The sequence below is a fragment of the Engystomops pustulosus genome, chromosome 8 (assembly GCF_040894005.1).
Source record: "Engystomops pustulosus chromosome 8, aEngPut4.maternal, whole genome shotgun sequence".
NCBI lineage: Eukaryota > Metazoa > Chordata > Amphibia > Anura > Leptodactylidae > Engystomops > Engystomops pustulosus.
The window spans coordinates 110,537,472-110,564,805 of record NC_092418.1 but is presented as its reverse complement, the minus strand read 5'-3'; the positions used below and the strand labels follow the sequence as shown (position 1 = coordinate 110,564,805).

Here is a 27,334-nt window from a genome sequence, read left to right as displayed (position 1 = left end):
AGAGGAGAGGTGGTTCTGCCATCACCATAGACAGGGGACATTCTCTACAGCTAGAGGAGAGGGGGTTCTATCCTCACCATAGACAGGGTCAACTTTGACACCTAGAGGAGAGGAGGTTCTACCATCATTATAGACAGGGGCATCCTCTACACCTAAAGGAGAGTAGGTTCGAGCATCACCATAGACAACGGAGATCCTCTACACCTAGGGGAGAAGCAGTTATGCCATCGCTATAGGCAGGGGACATCCTCTACACCTAGAGAAGGGGGTTCTACCAACACGATATACAGGGGCATCTTCTACACCTAGAGGAGAGGAGGTTCTACCATCATCATAGACAGGGGGCATCCTCTACACCTAGAGGAGAGGAGGTTCTACCATCATCATAGACAGGGGGCATCCTCTACACCTAGAGGAGAGGAGCTTCTATCATCACCATAGACAGGTGGCATCCTCTACACCTAGAGGAGAGGAGGTTCTACCATCACCAAAGCCAGGGGGCATCCTCTACACATAGAGGAGAGGAGGTTCTGTCATTACTGTAGAAAGGGGTATCCTCTACACCTAGAGGAGAGGAGGTTCTACCATAACCATAGACAGGGCACCCTCTACACCTAGAGGAGAGGAGGTTCTATCATCACCATAGACAGGGGACATCCTCTACACCTAGAGGAGAGGAGGTTCTATTATCACCATAGACAGGGGGCATCCTCTACACCTAGAGGAGAGGAGGTTCTACCATCACCATAGACAGGGGAGATCCTCTACACCTAGAGGAGAGGAGGTTCTACCATCACCATAGACAGGGGGCATCCTCTACACCTAGAGGAGAGAAGGTTCTACCATTACGATAGACAGGGGCATCCTCTACACCTAGGGGAGAGGAGGTTCTGCCATCACTATAGACAGGGGCACCCTCTACACCTAGAGGAGAGGAGGTTCTATCATCACCATAGACAGGGGACATCCTCTACACCTAGAGGAGAGGAGGTTCTATTATCACCATAGACAGGGGGCATCCTCTACACCTAGAGGAGAGGAGATTCTACCATCACCATAGACAGGGGGCATCCTCTACGCCTAGAGGAGAGGAGGTTCTGCCATCACTATAGACAGGGGCACCCTCTACACCTAGAGGAGAGGAGGTTCTATCATCACCATAGACAGGGGACATCCTCTACACCTAGAGGAGAGGAGGTTCTACCATCACCATAGACAGGGGGCATCCTTTACACCTAGAGGAGAGGAGGTTCTACCATCACCATAGACAGGAGCCATCCTCTACACCTAGAGGAGAGGCAGTTCTGCCATCACCATAGACAGGGGGCATCCTCTACACCTAGAGGAGAGGCAGTTCTGCCATCACCATAGACAGGGGGCATCCTCTACACCTAGAGGAGAGGAGGTTCTACCATCACCATAGACAGGGGACATCCTCTACACCTAGAGGAGAGGTGGTTCTACCATCACCATAGACAGGGGGCATCCTCTACACCTAGAGGAGAGGGGGTTCTACCATCACCATAGACAGGGGCATCCTCTACACCTAGGGGAGAGGCAGTTCTGCCATCACCATAGACAGGGGCATCCTCTACAACTGGTTCTACCAGAGGGATTCTTTACTGTAAGAGCAGTGAGACTATGGAACTCTCTGCCACAGGAGGTTGTTATGGCGGACTCTATGTACATGTTAAAGAGAGGCCTGATTGACTTTCTTGAGAACAAAAATAACATTTGTTCAATTTCATAGGTTGGATGGAATGATAAATTCTGTTCATTGAGGTTGGACTCTGTACTTGGACTGTGGACAGTACAGGCACATATGGTAATGGCATAATAAGTAGTATCACCAGTGTATGTGGGGGCTTGATGTGGGGGCAAACACGAATATTCATCAAGACCCTATAGCTTGAAGCTCGGCTTCAGGCTGTCGTTGTAATTGTAGCTTCACACTCACTGCCAGCTACAGAAATACATGTCTATATTATTAGGCCATATTATCACTAATTGTCTAAAATTCTATGGGGGGTCTGAAGGAATCGGAGCAGGATTACCAGGCAGGGCCTGTCTGCATAGCAGGGCTCCTGTAGAGAAGAGTTTATCAACTTATCTTCTAAAGAACTAGTTGTCACCAATTAACTGGGAGTCTTGTCTGCAGCTGGAGCCAGAGGATTCAGATAATGGAGAGAAAGTGACAACTCAAAGTGTGAACAGACTCCAGCGCGGCCACTTCTACATCAGACTTTATCAAAGTAACTATTAAAACTGGTTAAGTGTTTATTTTTATTTATGTACACAATAAGGGGAAACTGAAAAACAATACAAAAAATATCCAAGAACACTAGCCATAACATTTCCATCATCCTGTATTGACATTTTAAATGTAATTTATGATGTCAATATGTTTTCTTTTCTTATTGGAAATCTACCATTTTTTATGCATTGTGAACCAAAAATACCTGGAGAATGCTGTAACTACACTGATGCAGAAACATATCTTGTTTAATTCCTGAGTGGTTTTTTTTTTCTCAAAAAAAACAATTATAAAATTCAGGACCTTGGAAAAGCTGGTTTCAGGTTTTCTGCAGTACATAAACACGTCACTTCCACATACACAGGAGCTGCCTGAACTACCCAGACAGGACTAATCTACCTGAGCTGGATAACTCATACATAGCATCTGGGAGATGGTGCAGCGATTGATTACTTTCTCCTGTCAGGGACAACACAGTGATAACGTATTCTAGCTTAAGCTGGGCAGGACATGGCTGAAGCAGTGCATAATTAGGTTCAGGAAACACTCGGATCAGGGATTAAACAAGATATGTTTCTGCATCAGCGTAGCTACAGCATTCTCAAGGTATGTTTGGTTCTCAACGCATAAAAACAAATGGTAGATTTCCTTTAACGGAAATATTGATCATCGAGATCAATATTACACAAGCCCCCGAAGAGAACAAATAAACAATTGGATTCCCACCACCTCATACCTGAGGAGTGAAAATACTGGGTCAAGTTTAGTATCATTAGATAGCTTTATAAGAAATATTTGTCACATTTATTTTTGTTTTTCAATCCGATGTGTAATTCTTGAGATATCCATATTTTGAACAATTTTGTAACCATTTTCATTTTTCGACAATTACAGTCTCATCTCTCAACGAAAATTTTGGTTTCATGCTATAGATTTTTTAAAAATATTTGACACTTGTATCTTTAGACTTTTCGATCCAATGTATATTTTTCAAGATAATCCAACATCCCAACTTTTTTGTATAGACCATGGATAGGACTTCTTTAAGATAAGATAAGATAAGAAATTCACAAAATAGTCGAAACGCGTTGGTCGGTGCCCTGTAGGCAATGATAATATGTACTTTTTAAGAAGAATCGAATAGATACAAGTAGTTTTATTGCCAAAGACATCTGGAAGTTTTATGCCATGACCTTTGTTTGCATTTGGTGCCTTTTGAGCTCCAAAGTGGATTTACGTGCACCTGAGAGACGCTTATGGTGTTTGTCGGAGACCAGGTGAGACCAGGTCGGAGACTCTTGTTCGGTTCTTAACGGGTCTGCTCATTCCTAATCATAAGTTCAGATTGTCTGTTGACACATGTTATATGTGAAAACCCTTGAAATGACAATCCAGCTCGTCCAGATGAGATCTAGTAGTTATCAGATTTCTACGTCAAGCAGCTCTGTTTAATTAACATTTCTTCATCCTCCAAGCCGCCACATGTTCCGCCTGATTCAAGTCTTCGAAGCCGGTGTGTACACAACCCTTTGCAGTCATCCAACCAGCAGCTCACAGAATCGGATTTTGTCTGAACACAACCCATGCAGAGCAGCCCAATCCTGTTACCATGGAAACTTCTCAAAACACAGACAGGGATTTTCTTTTAGTAAATAGGAATCTTATAAACAGGGCAGATGTACGAGTCAAGTGTCCAAAATTATTCCACCCGGGGGTTGTAGTTTTGATGGTTTATTATCGACATGTAATTACATTCTGTGCGTCATACTGACTTAATGGAACGCTGAAGCTTCAGCTGCAATCCTATGGAAAACAATTCTGTGTAATATATTAAATTATACTTTAGATCGTAATATTGTAAATTTTTTGTGTGATTCGGGCATTCATTTTTCACTCCCCACCTTCAAAAATCAAAAAAGGTTTTGTTTTCTGCGTAACAAATTGCAATTCATAGTGATGGTATTGAATATTCCATGCTGTGTACTGGGAAGCAGGAAAAAATAATCCAAATGCAGTGAAAATGGTGAAAAAATGCATTTGCACCGTTTTCTTCCGGGCTTGGATTTTACGGCTTTCACTGTCCGCCCCCAAATGAAAGGTCTACTTTATTCTTTGGGTCAGACGATCATGGGGATAACGAATTTATATAGGTTTTATAATGTTTTCATACATTTACAAAAATTAAATCAGTTGAAACAGTTGGACCATTCCGATTCTGACCATATCCGGGGACTTGACTAAGTCGTAAGACGAAACGCGTTGGTCAATTCTATGTTGTCTATATGCTGCCTACATTTTGACATGGATTTTAAAACTATGAAATAAAGAAAGACAAGTTTTTTATACATTTTCCGTGATCTTGTTGGAATTTTTTTGGATTCCGATTCTGACCCCATTCAAATGTACAGATTTTTTAAAAATGAAAATTCTAATAGAATCCTGGAGAAGTCTCTCATCTCTAAAAATGATGTGATGTTTGTAGGTTCTACAATGGTAAATGTAGCTATGGGTGATGTGGAGGTGGCAGCTGCTACTAGGACCAAAATTGTCTCTACCACATAGGACTGTACCAGAATCAAAATAGGCACATGGTAGGTACCATAATGATAGCTTAAAGAGACAGCTTGAGGTGTGGCATATGAGGTGTTAATGATTGTCGTTGATTTGAAACTTTTTAGAGAAAATTTGCAAAGACTAAGGGATACATATGTCTAATGCTGGGTTTTTTGGTTGTATTTAAGTGACTATTTTGGTTAAATTCTCAATTTCTTGCTACTTTTGCACGCAGTAAACAGGAGTTCGCCATGTACCCGTTAACCCAGTCTACGTTAAATTTGTCTTTGTATTTCTCCTACATCTACATGTTTTTGCATGATTTATCATTGTTTTGCACCTACAAAGTCACAAATATATGAGAACTAGTGACTTGTGTACGTGTTTTTTTTGTTTTGTCCAGGTTTTGGACTTGATTTATCTCAGTGGGTAATATGTTTGGCATTTGCGTTTGATGGTTTTTGTGACTATTTAAAAAAAAGGCACACAAAAGTCAGAGTCTTAAGCTACCTACACACTTTGCTGGCTTGATGAAAATGGCAAAAATTTTTGCTCAAATATTCAAATGTGCCAAAAAAGGCGAAAAAATGAAATAAAATACCCGTATATACTCGAGTATAAGCCGACCCAAGTATAAGCCGAGACCCCTAATTCTACCACAAAACCCTATTAAAACCTATATTATATTTACTCGAGTATAAGCCGAGTTTGGGTTTTCAGCACATTTTTTGTGCTGAAAAACTAGGCTTATACTCGAGTATATATGGTAAATGTTCCCCTATAAGTCTTTCACATCCGGATTTGCATTTTAAATACAAAGTAACTTGTCTGAAGGGAGATGGAAGTGGGTTGGAAAAATTGCAAAAAAAAATGTTTCAATGTGGTGCAAATTGGCAGTTGCGACAATTTTGATGCTTTTTAAAGACAGACAACTGACGTAACAATGGTTCACCCCATCCCCCAGTGATTGCACTATTTTTGGAGCAGAAACCCAGAAATATCTAATGCATAAGTAATTAGATATAATTTCAAGAAATGCTTAATAGATGTTCCATATTTTTTATATTAAGAAAAATTACAAAATGTTACACAATATACGGCCACATTTGTCACTTTTGTGCGCCTAAGTGTAGTAGTTGCGCCTAAATTCTGGCGCACTGTTTTGCCAGAATTATCACAAGCTACAACCATCTGTGATAAGTATATTTTCTACCTCTTATTAATCACTTTACTTTAACACAGTTTAGGTGCAATTTTGGCGCAGTTTAGGCGCAATGTTAGATTCAGGCACTTACATGTCATCCTGCTACAAGCTCCTCTCTGCTTCTCACACAGCCCAGAATGAAGATAACACTCACAGCAGCACCCAGGTGTGTGACACCCAGCACCCAGTGACCTCCTCAGCAGGGGCTTCTCCTGGAGGGGATCCCCCAGTGCTGGTCTCTTGCTGCACCCCTGTAATTCTGCACAGTATCCCCCTCAGACACCAGTGTAATCATGCTGCTACATGGGGGACACAAGTCTGTACTATCTGCAAAATTCTGCAAACTTCTCTCTGAGCTCAGGATTCTGCAGAATGTTTTGTAAATAGAAGGTGATGAACTTTAAATAGAGTCTGCAGCTCCTGTCTTTAGTGGATTTAATGCATTTTTATGCATTTTTTCATATGGATTTGAAAGGTATATTAGGTGCAATACTGAAAAATAAAACTGTTGTGGCCACAATTTTTTCCACAAATTATTTTAAATGTTCCACAATTGGTCAAAAATAAGAGAAACAAGAAATATACTAAGATAAATGACATCCATCGTGTTGAAGTTAAAATTCAACTCTCCAATTTATTACGGCTAAGTGATTACGAGTTTTACAATTGCTTCATTTTCATGTATGCCATGTAAGGGACTAAATATAGGAAAAAAGAAAGAAATCGCAGTTGAGCATTAGGGAATATTAGTGATTAGTGAAGATAAAACTCCCCAGGATACATTAGCATTTCAAATAAATGATGCACCACCTGCAGAATAACACAAATGGATTCTAATTTGGCAGAAGAGTCGGAATATTTGTAAAAATTGACCCCCACAATGGGACTATTTCCCATCAAATCATCCCCCAAACCCATATCTGTTTGATCATGGCACATGAAGCACACCACAAGGAATTTGTAGTTATTGACTCCATCAAGCTGTGGAATTATTTTGGTCATTAACTCTTTAAAGAGACAGACTTAGGAAAAAAACTCAAAAATATCCATAGTCGACAAAGACGTTTGCAGAATCCACCAGTGCTCCCTGATGCACTGACCGTGAAGCTCCGTAAAACCTTTTATCTCAATAAAAAGTGAGGACGGTTTCCTAGAAAACCAATGTGAGCAATGCGAAAACACAAACAAATGGTCCTAATGATTCCCATCATTAAGAAACTCCAGCTGCTCGACAAGGGAATCGAGCTGTCCTTATTTTGTTAGCATTGATTGAAGCGAAAAAAAACCGATGCATACCAAAGTCAATGGATAGAAGACATCTAAAGACCGCACACTTGTAAAATGTACAATAAAGTTGGTGTACGTTTCCAAAAAAATATTCCATCGTGGAAGTAAAACAAAAAAAAAGTTAAGAAGAAATCGGTTTTACTTGCTTTGTTTTGCATTTTCGGGAAACAGCTTGCAAATTTCAGCCATAGGGCTTGAATGTGCAAACATGTCATGAATTACGGATGACAATTTGTAATTTCGGCATCATCTATTTATACACAGAAATTAGTTTGAAAAAGTGAATGAAATCGTGCAGAAAATCACCAGCTTTTTAAGCACCCACACAGATTTAAGCATGCAGTAACCACGGATATGTTCAGGCTTTCGTAGAAATCCTTCTTTTCCTACCATTGCCATCAAACGTTTGTAGTAGAAGAAACTTTTTTTTTTTTAATCAAACTTTTCTTATAAATTATTTTGTGCAAAAATAGCCACAACTTTTTGAAATGTAGCCAAAGACTTTGGGGCAGATTTACTTACCCGGCCCATTCGCGATCCAGCGGCGCGTTCTCTGCGGTGGATTTGGGTCCGGCCGCGATTCATCAAGGTAGTTCCTCCGACATCCACCAGGTGGCGCTGCTGCGCTGAAAAGCATCTGAACGCACTCAAGTTCACCGGGCCGGACCAAGTGAAGGTAAGCGCGTCCCAAGCGACACTTTTATTGTTTTAAATGTGGCAGTTTTTCCGAATCCTTCGGGTTTTCGCTCGGCCATGCCCCCCGATTTCCGTCGCGTGCATGCTGGCGCCGATGCGCCACAATCCGATCGCGTGCGCCAAAATCCCGGGGCAATACAGGGAAAATCGGCGCAAATTGGAAATATTCGGGTAACACGTCAGGAAAACGCGAATCGGGCCCTTAGTAAATGACCCCCTTTGTTTTTTGGTGGAACATGTCACTCAACCCAGTGCCACCTGGAAGCAATCATCTAAAAATGTGCACCCCCTGTGATACGAACCTTGGCTCCCACTAAACTTTGGAATGAGACCCCCACCAGAAGCAAATTTTATCTGGGGTTTAAGATAGTAAAATATTTTATTGTGTCTCATTCACCAAATTCCTTAGTTTCTCGAAATTAGTGTTTCTCGAAAACTATTTTTGAATATGCTTATTGGACTTTCTTGGCACCTGCTTTAGTTTTTACCGGGGTTCTGCTTTAAAAATAGTGAAATCACTCTGTGTGTGAGGGGGGACAACTTTTTTAACTTCAGACAACTTACTACAGATTTATAATATAAATAAAGATACTAGGAAGTCTGACTTAAAGGAAACCTACCACTTAGTATGGCAGGGGTAAGCTGTAAGTACCGAGCACCAGCTCAGGGTGAGCTGGTGCCGGTACTTACTTTCGTTAGTGTTAAAACCGCGGTATCGCGGTTTTAACACTTTTTAAACTTTAGGGCAGAAGACACTTCGGCGCTGCGTGCGCACGATTGTGCGCGCACCTCCATAGGAAATAGCGGAGATGTTGCGCGCGCACGGTCGCGCGCAGCGCCGAAGCCCCTTCTGCCCTAAAGTTTAAAAAGTGTTAAAACCGCGATACCGCGGTTTTAACACTAACGAAGGTAAGCACCGGTACCAGCTCACCCTGAGCTGGTGCTCGGTACTTACAGCTTACCCCTGCCATACTAAGTGGTAGGTTTCCTTTAACAAAAACTTTTTAGTGGACCATCTACAGTGCATTCTTCTTAACATTTTGGTTCCCCCATGTTGTTTTGGCCAACTATACCTCTATGATGAATTAATGTGTTACCAACACAGCTTCTTGGCCATGTTGAGTGGATGGTAGGCATCACTTTTTGAATTATCTCCACTAGTAACAAACATCATCATCCAAAGTGATGACCTTCTACCTTAGGTACCAAAGGTACCCATAATTTTATCTACCGGACCGTAGTGCAGTTGCCATACAGTATCTGCCATATCTTGACATCATATGCTGTTACCAACCATCTGGGCATGACATGACCATGTACATCACCAACAGCATACCGTTCACGGATAACGACAACTGCTTCACTTAGATTGGGATCTCACTACAAAAATTTTTGCAATAAAATAGTTTGAAAAAAAATCTTTAAATAGGAATCCAAATAACAGAAAAAAAATAGACTAATTTTATTTTTTATTTCTTAAAAACAATCACTGGTTTAAGATTTTCAAAAGCAATTGATCAATAGAATGCCAATACAGAGGAATATTTTTTTCCAGTCCATTCTTCTCCACTTATCCACGTATCCAATTATACAGCTATAAAGTATAAAAAATATTACACTGAAAAGATAAAGAAAGAAAATCGAAAAATTTTCTTTGATGAAAAATTACAACCAATTGTGAATGGAAGAGGATTTTTTTTTACAGAATTTCCAGATATGACCTCCCCTATTCCTTGGAGCCTACAAGAATTACAGCTTGTAATAGTAATCTCATAAAAACCAGTAAACATTTATTTTTTGCAAGCTGTTGGCTTCATACATCAACAGACCACATAGAGACAAGGAAGATGAGGAGGATCCAAACTCAGCCCTCGGGGCTCAACAGTCAAGCTGTCTTGGAAATAATTAGAGCCGAGATTACTGGTTAATTATTATTAATTAGAGAAATTATTGGTGGCCCTTGAGAACTGAGCTTGAGGACTAAATTTTGGGCGCCCGGCAGTGGTTCATACATTGTACTGTCAAGGATTTTATATACTGTAGTTAATGTTTTAATGTTTGGATTACTGATTACAAAAAATTTTAAATTATTCTATACGGGAATGATAATTATAATAGTTGTCACTTCGTACAATCACTTCTGGGTTCTTAAAGACACAAACTTTACAAGTTACAAACGTTACTATATGTTCTCTTCTTACAGCCTTTCTAGGAGAAGAAGGCCCTTTTATATCTTAGTATTACCTTATATACTCAAGTATAAGCCTAGTTTTTCAGCACAAAAATATGTGCTGAAAACCCAAACTCGGCTTATACTCGAGTAAACAAAATATAGGTTTTACCAGGTTTTTGTGGTAAAATTAGGGGCCTCGGCTTATACTTGGGTCGGCTTATACTCGAGTATATACAGTACTTAGTAAAGGCAGTCCCCGGGTTACATACAAGATAGGGTCTGTATGTTTGTTTTTAAGTTGAATTTGTATGTAAGTCGGAACTGTATATTTTATCATTGTAATCCCAGCCAGAACTTTTTTGGTCTCAGTGATAATTCGATTTTAAAAATGTTGGATTGTCATAAGAACCAGGAATAACACTAAAGCTTCATTACAGATGCCTGTGATAACTGTTACAGCTAATTATTGTAGCCTAGGACTAAAGTACAATAAATTACCAACATCCAGAGGTCCGCTTGTAACTAAGGGTCGTATGTAAGTCGAGTGTTCTTAAGTAGGGGACCCCCTGTATACACATATCTCCTTCACATTATGTTCTTAGATTTGGTTACACTAAATAAGTAAAGTTTTCTGTAAGACCTTTCATCTGGACATGGGCATCTAACACAAAGATAGACCATAATAAATACATTTTTAAAGTATCAGGTAGACCTTGGGGTCACCTTAAGGCACCTTGTATGCTACACAAGGAACATTGTATCCTGGGACCACATTTACCATGTATCTTACAATGGGTGTCCATTCCTTCACTAACCTCTTAGATACTGTGATTATTATGGTTCACTGTATTTAAGGGGTTACCTGCCCACAATCAGAGCTTCCCTGATCCATGTCACTCTGATGGACTATATTATCTTCCTTACCCTCTCTTAAAGCCTGAAAGGGAATGGGTGACATGTAAAATACAATGGATTATCTTCATGTAGTTATAACCTGTTACATCAATCTAGAACCTACAGAATACTTTGTGTGACCTCTGGGTCTTTTTCTGTGGTCCCTGATGTCTGGAGACAAGGAGTAAAACATTACCCAAAGTGATAAAAGGAACAGATCACCAATGCATGGGTCAATGCCGAACAGTGTGGGTTTGGGTCCTTCAACCCATGACATTAGCCAGAAGGCCCTCAGGCTTACCCCCACTGGTAACACCTGCAATCGATGCTGCATGCTACCATTTACTTTAGGATCCTTTCTGCCTGATGACGTCACCGAAAACTACAATCCTCAGAAAAATGGCATTAAAGGGTAACCTGTTATCAGCACCAGCACTGATCCAGGAAGTTACCAAGTGGAATTGGAATTAAGGTTTGCAGCCCAAACCTGCGCGGTCACAACTCCGAAACAGGCGCGGGCCTGCTCTTCTGCGCATGCGCAGACGGCAGGATCGCCGGACGAGGGCGCGCAGCTACACGGAGCTGCGCGCCGAAGATGGGTGAGTAGGAGGGGTAAAATGGCTACCGGGGCGTGGAGTAGCCGCCTCGTGTAATCTCATATGCGGCTACTCCACGCCCCGGTAGCCACATAAGTAAATTTGAATAAATACCAAATTAAAGTTATTAAAAAAGTGCAGGGACGTGAGGATTAGCCCTTAAAAGGGCTATCCTCACGTCCCATTGATCCACCTACCACCCAATCTACCTTTATAGGTAGATTTGTGGTGGTAGGTTCCCTTTAACGGGTCGACCCATCCCTTCTTACTAACAATGTAGGATATAAAGGTATATTTTAACATACTTACATTTATTATAGTCAGGGTTCTGTGTCTGTGGACCCCCTGGACCAAAACGGGAAATGGTAAATAGGGAGCAGGAACACGGGAACACAGGGGCAGGAAATGGAACGCAGGGACACTGGAACACAGAGGGGCTTTCATTCCATAGGAATGGCTTGAAGATCCGGCAGGGAAGGATGGGAGCCGCCGGATTAAATAGCCTAGATCTAGAAGTGGCTAGTGTCAATCACTAGCGAACGAGTGGCGACGTTCGCGTCCTAGGGAGCGTGGACGCACGCCGAGCATAGGCTGGGCGGGAGCAGGAGCATGGAGAGGTAAGTTCAGAGAGGAGCCTGGGGCTGTCCCCGGAGAGGGGCACGGGTGTGCCCGCGATCCATGCCATGGCATGGGCACCCGTTACATTATGGTTGCTTTAGCTCAGCCTAGAAGATAGATGGATAGATAAACCAAGACTTCTATTTTCAGTTTGAGATGCCTACGAGGAATATTTCTCATATATTCACAGCCCATAATTTATCCGGCACTAAACAATAGAATCCATTCCATGTGACATAACCCACTTACCCACAATAGTTAATGCAGTAGCTTTTGTTAATTCCTTCTTCAGTGTCTCTATTACTTCTAAATTACTTCCATCCAGGCTGCATCTATTTATAGTTCCGTTACCGGAGCTGATCCAATACAACTTGTTTTCGGCATAGTCTATCGATAATCCTGTAAATACATTAAAAAGATTGAATATTCCAAAAACAAAACATCTAATATAATTACCAAACTTATTAAGTTACATTTAATTGAACATAAAACATGATGCAATGAGATCATCGACAAAACGATTAGCGCAAACAATATCAGTAACGTGATCGCTGTGTTACCAGCGAGGAAGGATCATCTAACAGGTCTCCTGACATAATCAATGCCGGAGTTTATGAAATCATAGAGGGTAGCACTTATCTCACACATACAGGACATGCTCAAGGGAAGAATGGAGGAAGATAGATAGATAGATAGATAGATAGATAGATAGATAGATAGATAGATATGAGATAGATAGATAGGAGATAGATAGATAGATAGATATGAGATAGATAGATAGATAGATAGATAGATAGATAGATAAATAGAAGATAGATAGGTAGATAGATAGATAAATAGATAGGAGATAGATAGATAGGAGATAGATAGATAGATAGATAGATAGATAGATAGGAGATAGATAGATAGATAGATAGATAGATAGATAGATAGATAGATAGATAGATAGGAGATAGATAGATAGATAGATAGATATGAGATAGATAGATAGATAGATAGATAGATAGGAGGTAGATAGATAGATAGATAGATAGGAGATAGATAGATAGATAGATAGATAGATAGATAGGAGATAGATAGATAGATAGATAGATAGATAGATAGATAGATAGGAGATAGATAGATAGATAGATAGATAGATAGATAGATAGGAGATAGATAGATAGATAGATAGATAGGAGATAGATAGATATGAGATAGATAGATAGATAGATAGATAGATAGGAGGTAGATAGATAGATAGATAGATAGATAGGAGATAGATAGATAGATAGATAGATAGGAGATAGATAGATAGATAGATAGATAGATAGATAGATAGATAGATAGGAGGTAGATAGATAGATAGATAGATAGATAGATAGGAGATAGATAGATAGATAGATAGATAGATAGATAGATAGGAGATAGATAGATAGATAGGAGATAGATAGATAGATAGATAGATAGATAGATAGGAGATAGATAGATAGATAGATAGATAGGAGATAGATAGATAGATAGGAGATAGATAGATAGATAAATAGATAGGAGATAGATATGAGATAGATAGATAGATATGAGATAGATAGATAGATAGATAGATAGATAGATAGGAGATAGATAGATAGATAGATAGATAGATAGATAGGAGATAGATAGATAGATAGATAGGAGATAGATAGATAGATAAATAGATAGGAGATAGATATGAGATAGATAGATAGATATGAGATAGATAGATAGATAGATAGATAGATAGATAGATAGATAGATATGAGATAGATATGAGATAGATAGATAGATAGATAGATAGATAGATAGATAGATAGATAGATAGATACTTTAGGAAAATGAAAACAGCACACCAATGGAGGCAAATGGTGGTGGGTGCAGGCACACTAGGACCGGGCCACGGATCCTTTGATGATATATTGCAAGAAAGTAGGCAGCACTCCGAGTATAACGTGAGTATAACAAAGCTGTACCTTAAAGAAGCATGGAATAAAGGAAACCACTTTTTTCACGTTATACTCGGAGTGCTGCCTACTTTCTTGCAATAGATAGATAGATAGATAGATAGATAAATAGATAGATAATAGATAGATAGATAGATAGATAATGGATAGATAGATAGATTGGAGATAGATAGATAGATAAATAGATAGATACATAGATAAATAGATAGATAATAGATAGATAGATAGATAGATAGATAATGGATAGATAGATAGATAGATAGATAGATAGGAGATAGATAGATAGATAAATAGATAGATACATAGATAAATAGATAGATAATAGATAGATAGATAGATAGATAGATAGATAGATAATGGATAGATAGATAGATAGATAGATAGATAGGAGATAGATAGATAGATAAATAGATAGATACATAGATAGAAAGATAGATAGATAGGAGATAGATAGATAGATAGATAGATAGGAGATAGATAGATAGATAGATAGATAGATAGATAAATAGATAGATAATAGATAGATAGATAGATAGATAGATAGGTAGATAGATAGATAAATAGATAGATAATAGATAGATAGATAGATAGATAGATATGAGATAGATAGATAGATAAATAGATAGATAATAGATAGATAGATAGATAGATAGATAGATAGATAGGTAGATAGATAGGAGATGGATAGATAGGTAGATAGATAGATAGATAGATAGATAGATAGGTAGATAGATAGATGAATAGATATTGATCATAGGCTATTGGGGCAGATTTTTTAAGGGTTGTCTACCTACAAACAGGAATTGTGCCTATTTTCCCCCTTTACACCACCATTTTGCCAAGTGGGCAAGGAGAGAAAGTGAATGGGCTAGGCCAGCAGAGAAGTGCTATGGCGCAGTGTTATGGAAGACCGGACCTGGCATAGACCTGGTCTTGCAATTTGACAATTTGCAAATGGTTAAAACTTCATAGAATCATTGAAGCCTTTCCAGGATTTCCCTGCTCCTACAACTGCTCTAATATAACAATAACACACAAGCCTCCGGTGGGGACTAGACCATGGCGACCATTGTGTCCTTTTGATGAATATTCATGGTCAAAATCATTACCATAACATTAGCTGGCGATAACGACACAATTTGCAATTAGGCATAACATATTTACTTCCCATTTGTTACAATTTGCATATTAGCTCTAGCGATATCTTAAAACACCCATTAAAAATAATGATAGAAAAAATAGGCTGCCGCCTGCAACAACAAGTCTACATGGAATCCAAGACGATAGAACGTGTGTGTGTGGATATAAAGCAGCGGATAGATAAAAGGCGACATGTCTTATCCAGCCGACGACGTGGCTGACATTGAGTCTTAAAGGCAAAATATTTATTTTTACAAAAATCGGCCATTTATGAACTAGTTGGATCCTAATTAATTGGCCGTCGTATAGTTTCGCGAGGAAAAGCCCCGATGCGTCATGTATATATTTACAGCTAGATTATCCGTTTCCATCTTTCCTTGCTATGTGCAAGCAGTTTCAGTATTATTTAACTCTTCGTTCTACACGAAGCGCCATTAGAGCGTGCATAACTCCTTTAATTAAAGCATCCCCATGATATATTACCAACAGCCTGGGTATAGTTAATTGGCAAATAATGCACATTCATTATGAGATGGAGCTTATTAGAGTTTTTCATCACTGTCTTCGTTTTGCTCTAAGGCTCCTATTAAAACAAGTGTGCATAGACTAAGTCCCATGCCCCCTCCCTTATATTCACCGCCACCCTACATACTCACACTTGGCAAAGTCATCATTGCCTCGAAATGAACAATTCTCAAGACGTTTCAGTACACACAACTCATTAACCAAAATCAGTTTCCAGGTCAATTTTTTAATATTTTTTTTTTACCACCGTTATATCAACCGTTCATTACGATCTCTTAAAGTGATTTCATTAATTTCAGATTAGAAAAATTTGTGGCGTATGTAAATGAGATGATGTTCGTATAAGCAAAGTGTTAAATCACAAGCAAAGAAGATGTAGGAAGAAATTCGGGCCAATAATGCAGTTTAGGGAAAGTTTTGTAACAATATGTAGTCCAGTGCGCTTGTGCACCTGTGTATGATTAAGGCACGGGGCTGAAACAACGTGTGCCGGTCCACTTCGCAGAACGCCTTGCCCCTCCACGTACCTTCCACAAGTTTAAGTGGCATAGTCACAAAGAAATTGCAATTATATCAGTCCTTCTATACCACAAACTGGCTTAGAAGCCCTCCTAAATGCCCCCCAAGTGGGTGCTTGTGCAAAAGTAGTCAACATTTGGGAGAAATTGATATTTTTATTTTTTAATTTTGTTGCCTTTTCATATGTTTTTTTTCCGACAAACTCTCTATAAGTGATATTCCACAATAGAACATTGGGGCTTGTTTACTGGGGGTCCACGGGTGCACTTTCGTTGGACTTTCGGGGATTGCACGGCCATATTGTGTGCGATTGTGTCGTCTTTCATTCGACAGAATACGAGGAGTGGGCCGTCAGACGATCCGACTGATTCGGACTGAGCGCGGGTTTTAACATTCAAATTGTTTTGCAAGACCAAGCACTTACATGCACCAGGAAGAAGAAGGTGAACCCCGGGGACCTGAGCGGGGAAGCGACACATGCAGGATATAGGGCAAACGATGTTAGTGAATCGCGGCACAGGGCATTATACACGGACAATGCACTTACATGCACCAGGAAGAAGAAGGTGAACTCCAGGGACCTGAGCGGGGAAGCGACACATGCAGGATATCGGGTGCACGATCGTAGTGACTCCCCGCACAGCGCATTATACACGGACAATGCACTTACATGCACCAGGAAGAAGAAGGTGAACTCCGGGGACCTGAGCGGGGAAGCGACACATGCATGATATTGGGCGCAGGATCTTAGTGACTCCCTGCACAGCACATTATACACGGACAATGCACTTACATGCACCAGGAAGAAGAAGGTGAACTCCAGGGACCTGAGCGGGGAAGCGACACATGCAGGATATAGGGCAAACGATGTTAGTGAATCGCGGCACAGGGCATTATACATGGCAATGCACTTACATGCACCAGGAAGAAGAAGGTGAACTCCGGGGACCTGAGCGGGGAAGCGACACATGCAGGATATAGGGCAAACGATGTTAGTGAATCGTGGAATTATTGTTGGACAATGCACTTTAGGTGAACTAAATGTGCCTAATTGTGTTCTATTCAGTCCAAAACATAATGTAAGGAGTACAATGGATTGGGTTTATTTTCCTGTTACCGGTCAGGAATGAAGAGGCCGCCAGCTAATGTAGAGCACATAATATATGACAGATCCATAGGTGATATACAATACCCAGCGCTGCCCTGGCACAAGCGTTCGGCTGATTTGTCCCACGTTTATGATATATTGTAAGCTGCTTTTGTTCTTACATCAAAATATCATAAAACATGTGACTCAGATATATCATTATTTATTAGGTGACGGCTAAATACAAATCATCAAGTCCGCTCCTTGCTGGGGAAGATAGTAGAAAGCCGTAATAAATCCTCATTTATTGAGCCTTTACCATCTCAGCGTGAAAATGAATCGGAAAATGAGCATGTGGGTCATGGAGATAACAACACCGTAAAACAATGGCCTACATGCTAGATGCCAGTTTATACGATTTGCAATTATTGCCTGTGATTATGTGCGTTATTGTATTCTACCCTATTAAAAGAAAATTATAAAAACACTGCATGTGTCCCGTAGCTGTTTTTCTTCCAGTGCAGTGTGTTTTTTTCTGTCATTTATTACCTTCTTCTAATCTATGTTTTCTGGGGGACAAATTGTACTTTTTTAATTCCAAATACGTTGAAGGTGTTATTTTGGGGGGTGGGGCAATGTTTTCAATTTTTTTTTTTTACTGTGTGCTCTAAAAAACACCACTCCTTTGTTCTTTCATTTGGTACGATCTTGTAGATACCAAATTTACATAGGTATTATTATGTTTTAGTAGATTTTAAAAAAAATTAATCTTAAATCCCCCCCCCAAAAAAATTTTTTTTTAGTTTGGCCAATAACTTTGTTATTTTGTAAATTTTTGAAGAATGAGTCAACGTTTTCATTGCTACCATTTTGGAAACAGTACAACTTTCTGATCACTTTTCATAAAATGTCCAAAAAACTGATGATTTGTACATTTTGGTCCTATTTTGCATTACGGGGTTCGATGCTGTTAATAACTTTAATATGAAACATATTGGGGCAGATTTACTTACCCGGCCCATTCGCGATCCAGCGGCACGTTCTCTGCTCTGGATTCGGGTCCGGCCGGGATTTAAGAAGGTAGTTCCTCCGCCGTCCACCAGGTGGCGCTGCTGCGCCGAAAATAATCTTAACGCCCCGGAATGCACCATCCCATAGCAGGTGAAGGTGAGCGCTTCCCAAGCGACACATTTCGGTTTTTAAATGCGGCGGTTTTTCCGAATACGTCGGGTTTTCGTTCGGCCACGCCCCCCCGATTTCTGTCGCGCGCATGCCGGCCCCGATGCGCCACAATCCGATCGCGTGCGCCAAAAACCCGGGGCAATTCATGTACAAGCGGCGCAAATCGGAAATATTCGGGTAACACGTCGGGAAAACGCGAATCGGGCCCTTAGTAAATGACCCCCATTTTGAGAGTTTTTGCATGGAAAAAAAATATAAAAAATAAGCTTCATGTCAAAAAATAAGCTTAAACTGAAGCACATTGGACTGACTTTAGAAGATCGCGCTTCACTGCGCATGCACCATAACTATGGCACTTCTACGTTGAAGCCAGGGTGAAGTCGATTACTTGGCTTCACTTGCCGCGTAATTGAGAGTCTAAAGTTTTGGGTTTCTTTTACCTTGAATGCTTAACAATTATACAGGGCAATATGAGACACTCAACCACCGATCAGTAAGGACCTGTGGCTGGTTTTTGTGTCCCAAATCGCCCTGACAATTTCCATTTTAGGCCAACAAGATAAGAATGGAGAACACTAACAATGTCACCACATAATGCCAGGTAAAGATGGGCTTAGTTTTTTTCTTCATTGCATTTTTTTCCGCTAAAATCTTAATCGACTGCAATTTTGTTTTGGTATAATATCATCTAAATAGAAGAGGGAAATAAAGCTGATTTTTACATTTTAATCTATGTTTAGATGAGCCAACTAAAAATATTCCATGCAGTACAAGAGTGATTATAAGCAGAGCCTCCGAGGCTCGATGTACCGCCATGCATGTATAATGTGAAAGGTACAACTAAGCACTGACTGGATCAAAGATGATTTCACACAGCGAGCTGGGAGCGCTCAGCCTTTGTTGCGTTATGGGATAAATCTCAGAGTTATCAGTAGCTATAACCAGCTTAAGATAAAGGCTTGGATCTAGAATAAATACAGAATCTAGTCGGATAAATTGGCTGGCGGAAGGTCAATGTCTTATGCAGTGGAATTAACTGAAGATTTGCCCATTGCAACGTGTTACATTTTACTCAATGACTATTTTGTCTTTGGAAGATAAGGTATTCTTCTTAGAATCACATCTCAGTCAACATTATACAGTAGAAAAAAAAAGATAAGAGTAAACGGACCTCCATGTAGAGAACAATTATTATCTACATTGATGTTACTGTGTCTAAGAAAATGTAAAGTATTTGTTGCTTTCTAGGAATCTTGTGGGTTTTCCAGGTAACTTGGAGAATCCTGAGGGGATGGGGCATGAGGTAATAAAAAATTGTACTGCTTTGTCTCCCATCTAACATAGAAAAAGTGACCTTGGGGCGAAACTGAGACCACTCATGTCTTTAATGAAGAGAGACTTTAGTGATTCTGGAACCAGGAGCTTTCCTGTTATTTCTGCTAAATCCTTTTAATTTGTAGTGTAATATCTACAATAAATTCAATTGTTACTCACTTTTTAACGTTTTATTAAAATTCAAGAAGTGCATAATGTGCTCTTTAGTGTATTAGCATATAAAATAAAGTGGTCCCCCAAAAGACATATATATCGCTCACCTGATTGTACGGGGGACAGGGCAGAAAAGGGGGTTTACTGCACCTCCTGACTCCCCTATTGGTTAATAGGATGGTTAAATAAAAACAGGTAAAAATAGGCCACCCCCAGAGTGATTAGTCCTAGACGGAACAGGTAAAATATTTGTTTTTTCGTAAAAATAAATAAACTGCTCATTTCAGGAGCCGATCATTTCCTTCCTCAGATCCAATTTTAAATACACTAAAATCATACATTAAAAAACATGTTGGTATTTAAAACCGGACCTGAGGAATAGACTGGCCCGCTCTTGAAATGCATAGTCCACCTATTATACTAATTATCCAAATATTCTACCTGTTCCATCTACAAATAATCATTAATGGAACGCACCATTTGTACTTTTTACTTTATAGAAACTTTATATTAACGAATAGTTCTGAAGTTAACAGATCACATAGAAATCTATGGAGAAGGGAGGGGGACCAGTGAGTCACAGAATCAAGGTCTCTTCCCACTGGCTCAGAGTGGATTGCAAATTTGCTAACAGAGACTGCGGAGAGAAAAGCCACAAAAAAATGTAAATGAAAAGTGAAATAATGGCCAGAAACATTGGGGGAGCGGGGGGGAGTCATTAATGTGTCTTAGGCTCTTATAGATTCATTATTGTGATAAAAGAACTGGACTGTCGAGTTGTACTTTTAGACCTGCTTTTAGCCGATCTAAACTGTGAACCACATTTTGGCTCATCCGACGCCTCCTTTCTCCAAAACCTTGCACCATTTCACAAGACCACACAAGACCACATTTTCAAAAAAGTCAGAAAATGGCCCAAAATGGTCTAAATACCTTCACAAACTGTGTCGGCAAACATCTGTCATTTTTGGAGGAGCAATAATGATCCCCCCCCCCCCATTGGTACTGCTCAGTAAGTTAACATTTTTAGGATATTTACTCTCTGTAGAAAAATAAGAAACCCAGGTGTTTTCCCCTAAATATAGATCCTACATTTATTGTCTTAAAGTTCTAGTCTAAACAAAAACATTGTACATAAAGAAATCAGCTATTAAGTTTCACTTTGCAAACTTTCTGAATTTGTCTTTTTTTGTCTATTTCTTTTTTATATCATAATCTGTGTGTTACTTTTTTCAAAAAGCTAAAACCCAAATAATACAGATGAATAGGTAAAACTTCAAATAGTTAGGGGTACACTGTTAAGATTAGGGTAAGAAATAGTAGTCACAATGGGGCAGATTTACTTACCCGGTCCATTCGCGATCCAGCGGCACGTTCTCTGCGATGGATTCGGGTCCGGCCCGGATTGACTAAGGCAGTTCCTCCGACGTCCACCATGTGTCGCTGCTGCGCTGAAGTTCCCCGAGGCCTGCTGGAATGCACTCAAGTTCACCGGCCTATACCTGGTGAAGGTAAGTAAAAGTTCCGCGACCCTTTTTTTTTTTAAAATGCATCGGTTTTTCCGAATCCGTCGGGTTTTCGTTCGGCTACGCCCCCCGATTTCCGTTGTGTGCATGCCGGCGCCGATGCGCCACAATCCGATCACGTGCGCCAAAATCCCGGGGCAATACAGGGAAAATCTGCGCAAATCGGAAATATTCGGGTAACACGTCGGGAAAACGTGAATCGGGCCCTTAGTAAATGACCCCCATTCAATCACTTATGTTTGAATAAAAAAGCTAAGCCCATTCCAAATATAAAGGGAACCATGTTTTTTGTATCTCACAAAACACATAAATGTTTGTTGTTTGTTGTATTTATAACTATTAAGGTTGACAATAACAATTATCAGATATAACAATATTTTCACAAGTTTTTAATAGTAAAGGTCGACTGTATTTACCAATAGGCTCTTTTTGATTCTGAAACAGGATCTTGCTGTTACTTCCATCCATATTGGCCATATTTATACTGTTTCCATCCATCCAGAAAATCTTCCTTTACAAAAAAAGAGAATAAAATACACATGAAACAAATACACAATGAACATGTCATGAATAGTAATGAGCCAAACCCAAGTTTAAAAAATCTTATACCGAACTCTGACCTGAACCTCCATTGGTAACACCGGCAATCAGTGCTGGCACAAATCCCAAGTGTTAACTGTTTAAATGGAGTGAAGATCCTTCCAAAAGTGGCAGCACCTTGTGTGTTACCACAGCTATTTATATGCTGCCATCATCGATCATGGACCTTAACAGCAGGGGGTGGGGTGAATAGGGAACCTTAACCGTAACTTCTAATGAACTTTGCAGTTTGGGTCCACTCAACACTTCCTAAATCAGTTCATATGTGATAAAATAATGTATTTCATTACAATTATTTACATCAAATGTTCAATATTCTGCTGATTTATTTTTATTCAACTAGTGAGAACGATTGAGAATCCAAATCCTGGTGGCTAACAAACTTTTAAATGTTTCCATCTTGTTATGTTGTCTGTGAGGAGTACAAGATTATTTACATATTAAAGTTAAACCTGTCACCGGGAATGCCATTTTTAGCTAATGACAGGCTCCACTGGGCTGGGCTATGCTGATCTTTAAAATGCCTTGGTCATTATTCTGAATTGTTTCAATAGTTTATAATTGTTTATTGCACATAACCTAGCTCCCAGCCAGCAGTGTGTGGTGAATTTGTGGGGAGGGGCAGCTGCAGCCTGTGTCTCCTAATACATTCTTCCTCTACTCTTCACCATCAGAGCTGCATGTGGATGGAGGAGAGGAGACTGACACAGGCAAACGCAGGCTGCAGCTGCAACAACCCAGGACTCACCACATACTGCTGGTAAGGAGCCAGGTAATGTGAATAAAACTTATATAAAGGGATTTAAAATTTTAACAAAGGCATTTTTAAAATCAGCATAGCATAGACTATTGAAGCTTGTCACCAGGTAAAAATTACATTTGGAACATGCTCTAATTAAAGGTATCATACCAAATATCTTTTGCAGGACCCATTGGGGTCACTTATCTTAGTTTTTCCTTTTAGGTGCACCTCATTTGGTGCATTGCACCTATTTTGCACTTATTCCATAGGATGTACAGAATAAGAAGAAAATCTGTCTTTCTTAGCTAAACCCTGTTTATTTTAGCAGGGCAGATGTGCTTGTTTGTGTTTGCACTTTTTTGGGTGCTAATCATCTAAATTGTGGCATATAAAGCACTAAACGATATGGCTTTCGGAAGTTTATTTTACAAAAGGAATAAAAAAGCATAATAAAGTGCAGTAAAGGCCCAAATTCTGATAAATGAAAGCCAGGAATAGAAAAGTGAATGGACATATTTAACAAAGTAAAAATACATAAATAAGACACAAAAAAACAAACAGAAAACCCAACAGAAAACAATGTCAGGATTTAGGGTAGTGGACCCACTGAACCACCTCGGACTAAGTGGTACTTGGTTTTCACCAGAGACTGCTGCAAAGTGGGTTGGATTTGCAGTGTGGTACCACCAGGTTGCCCCACACAGGCCCATCTTTGTCCACACTGGTGGCCAAGGTGAAGTGCAGAATCGTCAGGCAGAGATGGAGTCAGTGACATGCAGGACATTGAACAGGCAGCACTGGATCAGTGTCGGGGACTTAGTGGAAGGTCAGGACAGGCAGCACAGGAGCAAAGTCAGGAACGGGATCAAGGTCAATGGGAAATCAGTCTAAACGCAAGGGCAAGGAACACAGATTTCTCAATGGCATGGAAGCGTAAAGATCTGGGAGGGCATAAGGGAAGTGGCAGGCTATTGATCAAGTACCAGGGCCGCCGGAGACACAGCAGGACCGTGGACAGGTAAGACAGCCTGAGAGGGTACTGGGGCTCAGAGAGGGTCACGGGTGCATATGCGACTCGGGACATGGCTCACAGGAGCACCCTAGACAAACAAAGAGAAGATACTAAGATAAATGACCCCATTTGGTGTCTAATTTATATGTTGGCAAAATGGTGTAAAAAAAAGGGGGAAAAGTTGCAAATTCCACCAAAGAAAAGCCAGGAACAGAAAAGTGAATTGACATATATAAAACAAATTAAAATGGCCTCAACTGAGTATCTAATTTGTGTGTGTGGGCCTTCCAACTTTTACTCAGTGACATATGTTGGGGAATATACTCTTTTATGACTCCCAAAATATAGAATGTGCATGATCAACTGAGGATAAGGCAATATAACTGAACATGGTCAATCATAGTCTAGCTCTACAGTTCAACCAATCTTACTCAATTGAGTTATGTCTCTATTGTGCTCTTGTTGTGGACTCAACAATTATGATGCAGAGTTTATAGATATATACCTTCTGTATACTGTAGGTAAAGTAAGACAAGAACACCCTTTTCACATCTATTTTCCCAATAGATCCCTATGGGCAGGCAAAGCTTATATGCTTTTAACATTTCACGCCATAAAGTCCCAATATATTCTGAACATGGCTTTACTTAAGCCTTTTATTTTTTCCACCTCCTTTCCTTACATCCCTTCTGTTTAAATAAAAAAAAAATCTTCAAAATGTTGCATTGAGCCTACTGTACTACAGTCCATAATACCATAACTGAAGTTCTGCTTTTCACTAGAGTGTTTTATTTAGTTGAGTCATGGGAAAATTCTGTGATTCATTCCCTAACAATTGCAGGTTTCCTCGTTTTTGAAACATTTGTTAAAAATCAGTTACGCAAGTAAAAGATTGCCAAGGTTACATTTTGACAAATGTCAAACAATCACTGCTGAAAAGCTGAAAAGTAAAATGTTCATTTTCTTTCAGTACCATGTAAAGGGAAAGAACTAGTGATATTGTTAGAGTCTCCATTAGAACTCAATATATTTTAGCAAAAATGAGGATGTAAAAGTCTTAAAAATTGGAATTTTCCGTTCACGAGTGGAAAAATATCTAAGCAGCCAAATATTATCATTTTTAGTTCAGAAATAACAAGGACCCATGTTATTAGTGGGTGGCTTCTTGGTACTTATGAGAAACTGGGCCAATGCAAATAGCAAGAGTTAAGTAAAAAAAAAATTTTAAGTATTTTTGATTTAGGAAAGGCAATAATAATGAGTAATTGGCACATAGAAGCCTTCGACATTCAAAAATAAAACCCCTTTCATTAAAATCCTATAAAACATCTGCATCTTAGCATGTGAGAGCCATCACAAATAATGATCTATTCAGTAAAAACCGACACTAGGAGGATAAAGATCTCATCGAGAGTCAAGTGCGATTTTGACACACGTTGTAATAAGTCAGGAATAGAACACAAAAAATAGACAGTTATTCTTCAAATATCCATCATTACACGAGGAGGGGGGAAAAACATCAAACAAGCCCCCGTTAATTATATAATGTGCCAGATTCCTCGTTTGGAGAAAGGATGTAGCTCATTAATTGGTGACTCAATGACAGATCATCAAAGTTGCTAAAACGCAAGAAAAAATATCTTGAAATACGTATCGGCGATGCACCTTGTCTTTGAAGTCCAATTTTTGTCTAATAATTAGTTTTTGTACCGGTAAGTTAGTTCTGCTTTCTGGCTGAAAACTTCAATCAATTGAAGTTTTTGTTAACTGTTTAGAGGCAGGGGGTGCTTTTATCATATACATTTTGGAAAGCTTCAAGTTTCATGGGAAGATTGAGGAATAGAATTATTATTGAGTTTAATAGAGGACCTCAAAAGGTGATAAAGTGGTTCTTCTGCATTGAGTCGAGGAACAGAAGTACGAGAAATTCATGGGTGAATGCCCTTCTCAGTATAACATTTGGTAGGTGGTTTGAGTGGCCTTGGGCCCCTAGAATTCTTGAGCTTGGGCTACTGCATAAACCGCCTGTTTTATAATCCACCATTGGTTTCGTGTTGGGCAGCTCCCAAGATCATTATCCAACTGTTTGACCCTTTCACTTATATGCAGGCATCCGGATTTCATTGGAAAAGGAAACAAGGCTGCTCTCTCTCGAAGTAGTACTGGGGTAACCCACAGCTGTCTCAGTGGGGTTAACAAAGACAGATGCAAAGCTCCAGGAGTCAGACACCTAGTTGGCTAGGGCTGGGAGCAACACAAGCCATAAGTAAGGCAAGGCAGCAGGAGGATGAAATCCAAGGTGCAGGCCAGAGGCTGGGGTCAGCAGATATGGATCAGAGTTAAGACAATCCAAGCTTCTCAAGATAAGAGACTGTGGAATCAGAAAGGCAGTCTTAGAATAGAGCGAGGATCACAACACAGAAATACTGAAATCCAGGAAGCAGGGAACACACAGAATCACAATGCTTAGGTAAAGCTCATAGGGAGAAGATGCTTTTCCAATGAAGTGTGCTGATTGGCAGGGGACACATTACTTTTACTCAATGTGACTATCGTTGATTGACTCCTACAGATAAATGAAGATCATAAACTGGAAATTCCAATGAGATTCCCACCGATGAAAACCTTTTTCATAAAACACTTGTAGCATGCATTGATAAGGCCTAACATGAAAACCATATTTTGGAATTCAAGCTGGTGCTGCCCAAATGGCTCTAACACATCAAGCCGTAGACTCGATTAGAGCTTTGGACTGGTCAAGGTTTATGGCACCAACATCATAAATTGCACTTATTTTTAAAGTACATCCCACAGATGCTCCATCACATTAATATCACAAGAATTTGAAGGCCCTAACATTACCCTGATCTTTTGCACCATTCCTGAATCTTTATTGTAGTGTGGCAAGGTATCTTCTATCAATCACCACCATTTCTATGAAATGGTGTACACTGTTTCCAACAAATTTTTAGGTTGGTGGTACATCAACATAGAATCCTACATGGATTCCTGGAGTCAAGGTTTCCCAGTAGAACGGAACATCACATTGGGGCACATTTACTTACCTGGTCCGTTCGCGATCCAGCGGCGCGTTCTCTGCGCTGGATTCGGGTCCGGCCGGGATTCATCAAAGCAGTTCCTCCGACGTCCACCAGGTGGCGCTGCTGCGCTGAAGTCCGCTGGAATGCCTCGAAATACACCGGCCTACCCAGGATGAAGGTGAGTGAAATTTTCGCGACACAATTTTTTTTTTAAATGCGGCGTTTTTTCCGAATACGTC

At 39.9% G+C, this 27,334-nt stretch overlaps 1 protein-coding gene across 6 annotated transcripts in view; it reads right to left on the bottom strand.

Moving 5' to 3' along the window:
• Positions 1 to 27,334, bottom strand: part of LRP1B (LDL receptor related protein 1B) — a 1,123,330-nt gene that overhangs the window by 364,841 nt on the left and 731,155 nt on the right. For all 6 annotated transcript variants that reach the window (XM_072122223.1, XM_072122226.1, XM_072122225.1 and 3 more), the window contains exons 31-32: positions 22,117 to 22,211; positions 12,525 to 12,674 (exon numbers count right to left, since the gene is read on the bottom strand). In XM_072122223.1, the coding sequence (XP_071978324.1) occupies positions 12,525 to 12,674; positions 22,117 to 22,211 (245 nt within the window). The remainder of the gene's footprint in view (positions 1 to 12,524; positions 12,675 to 22,116; positions 22,212 to 27,334) is intronic.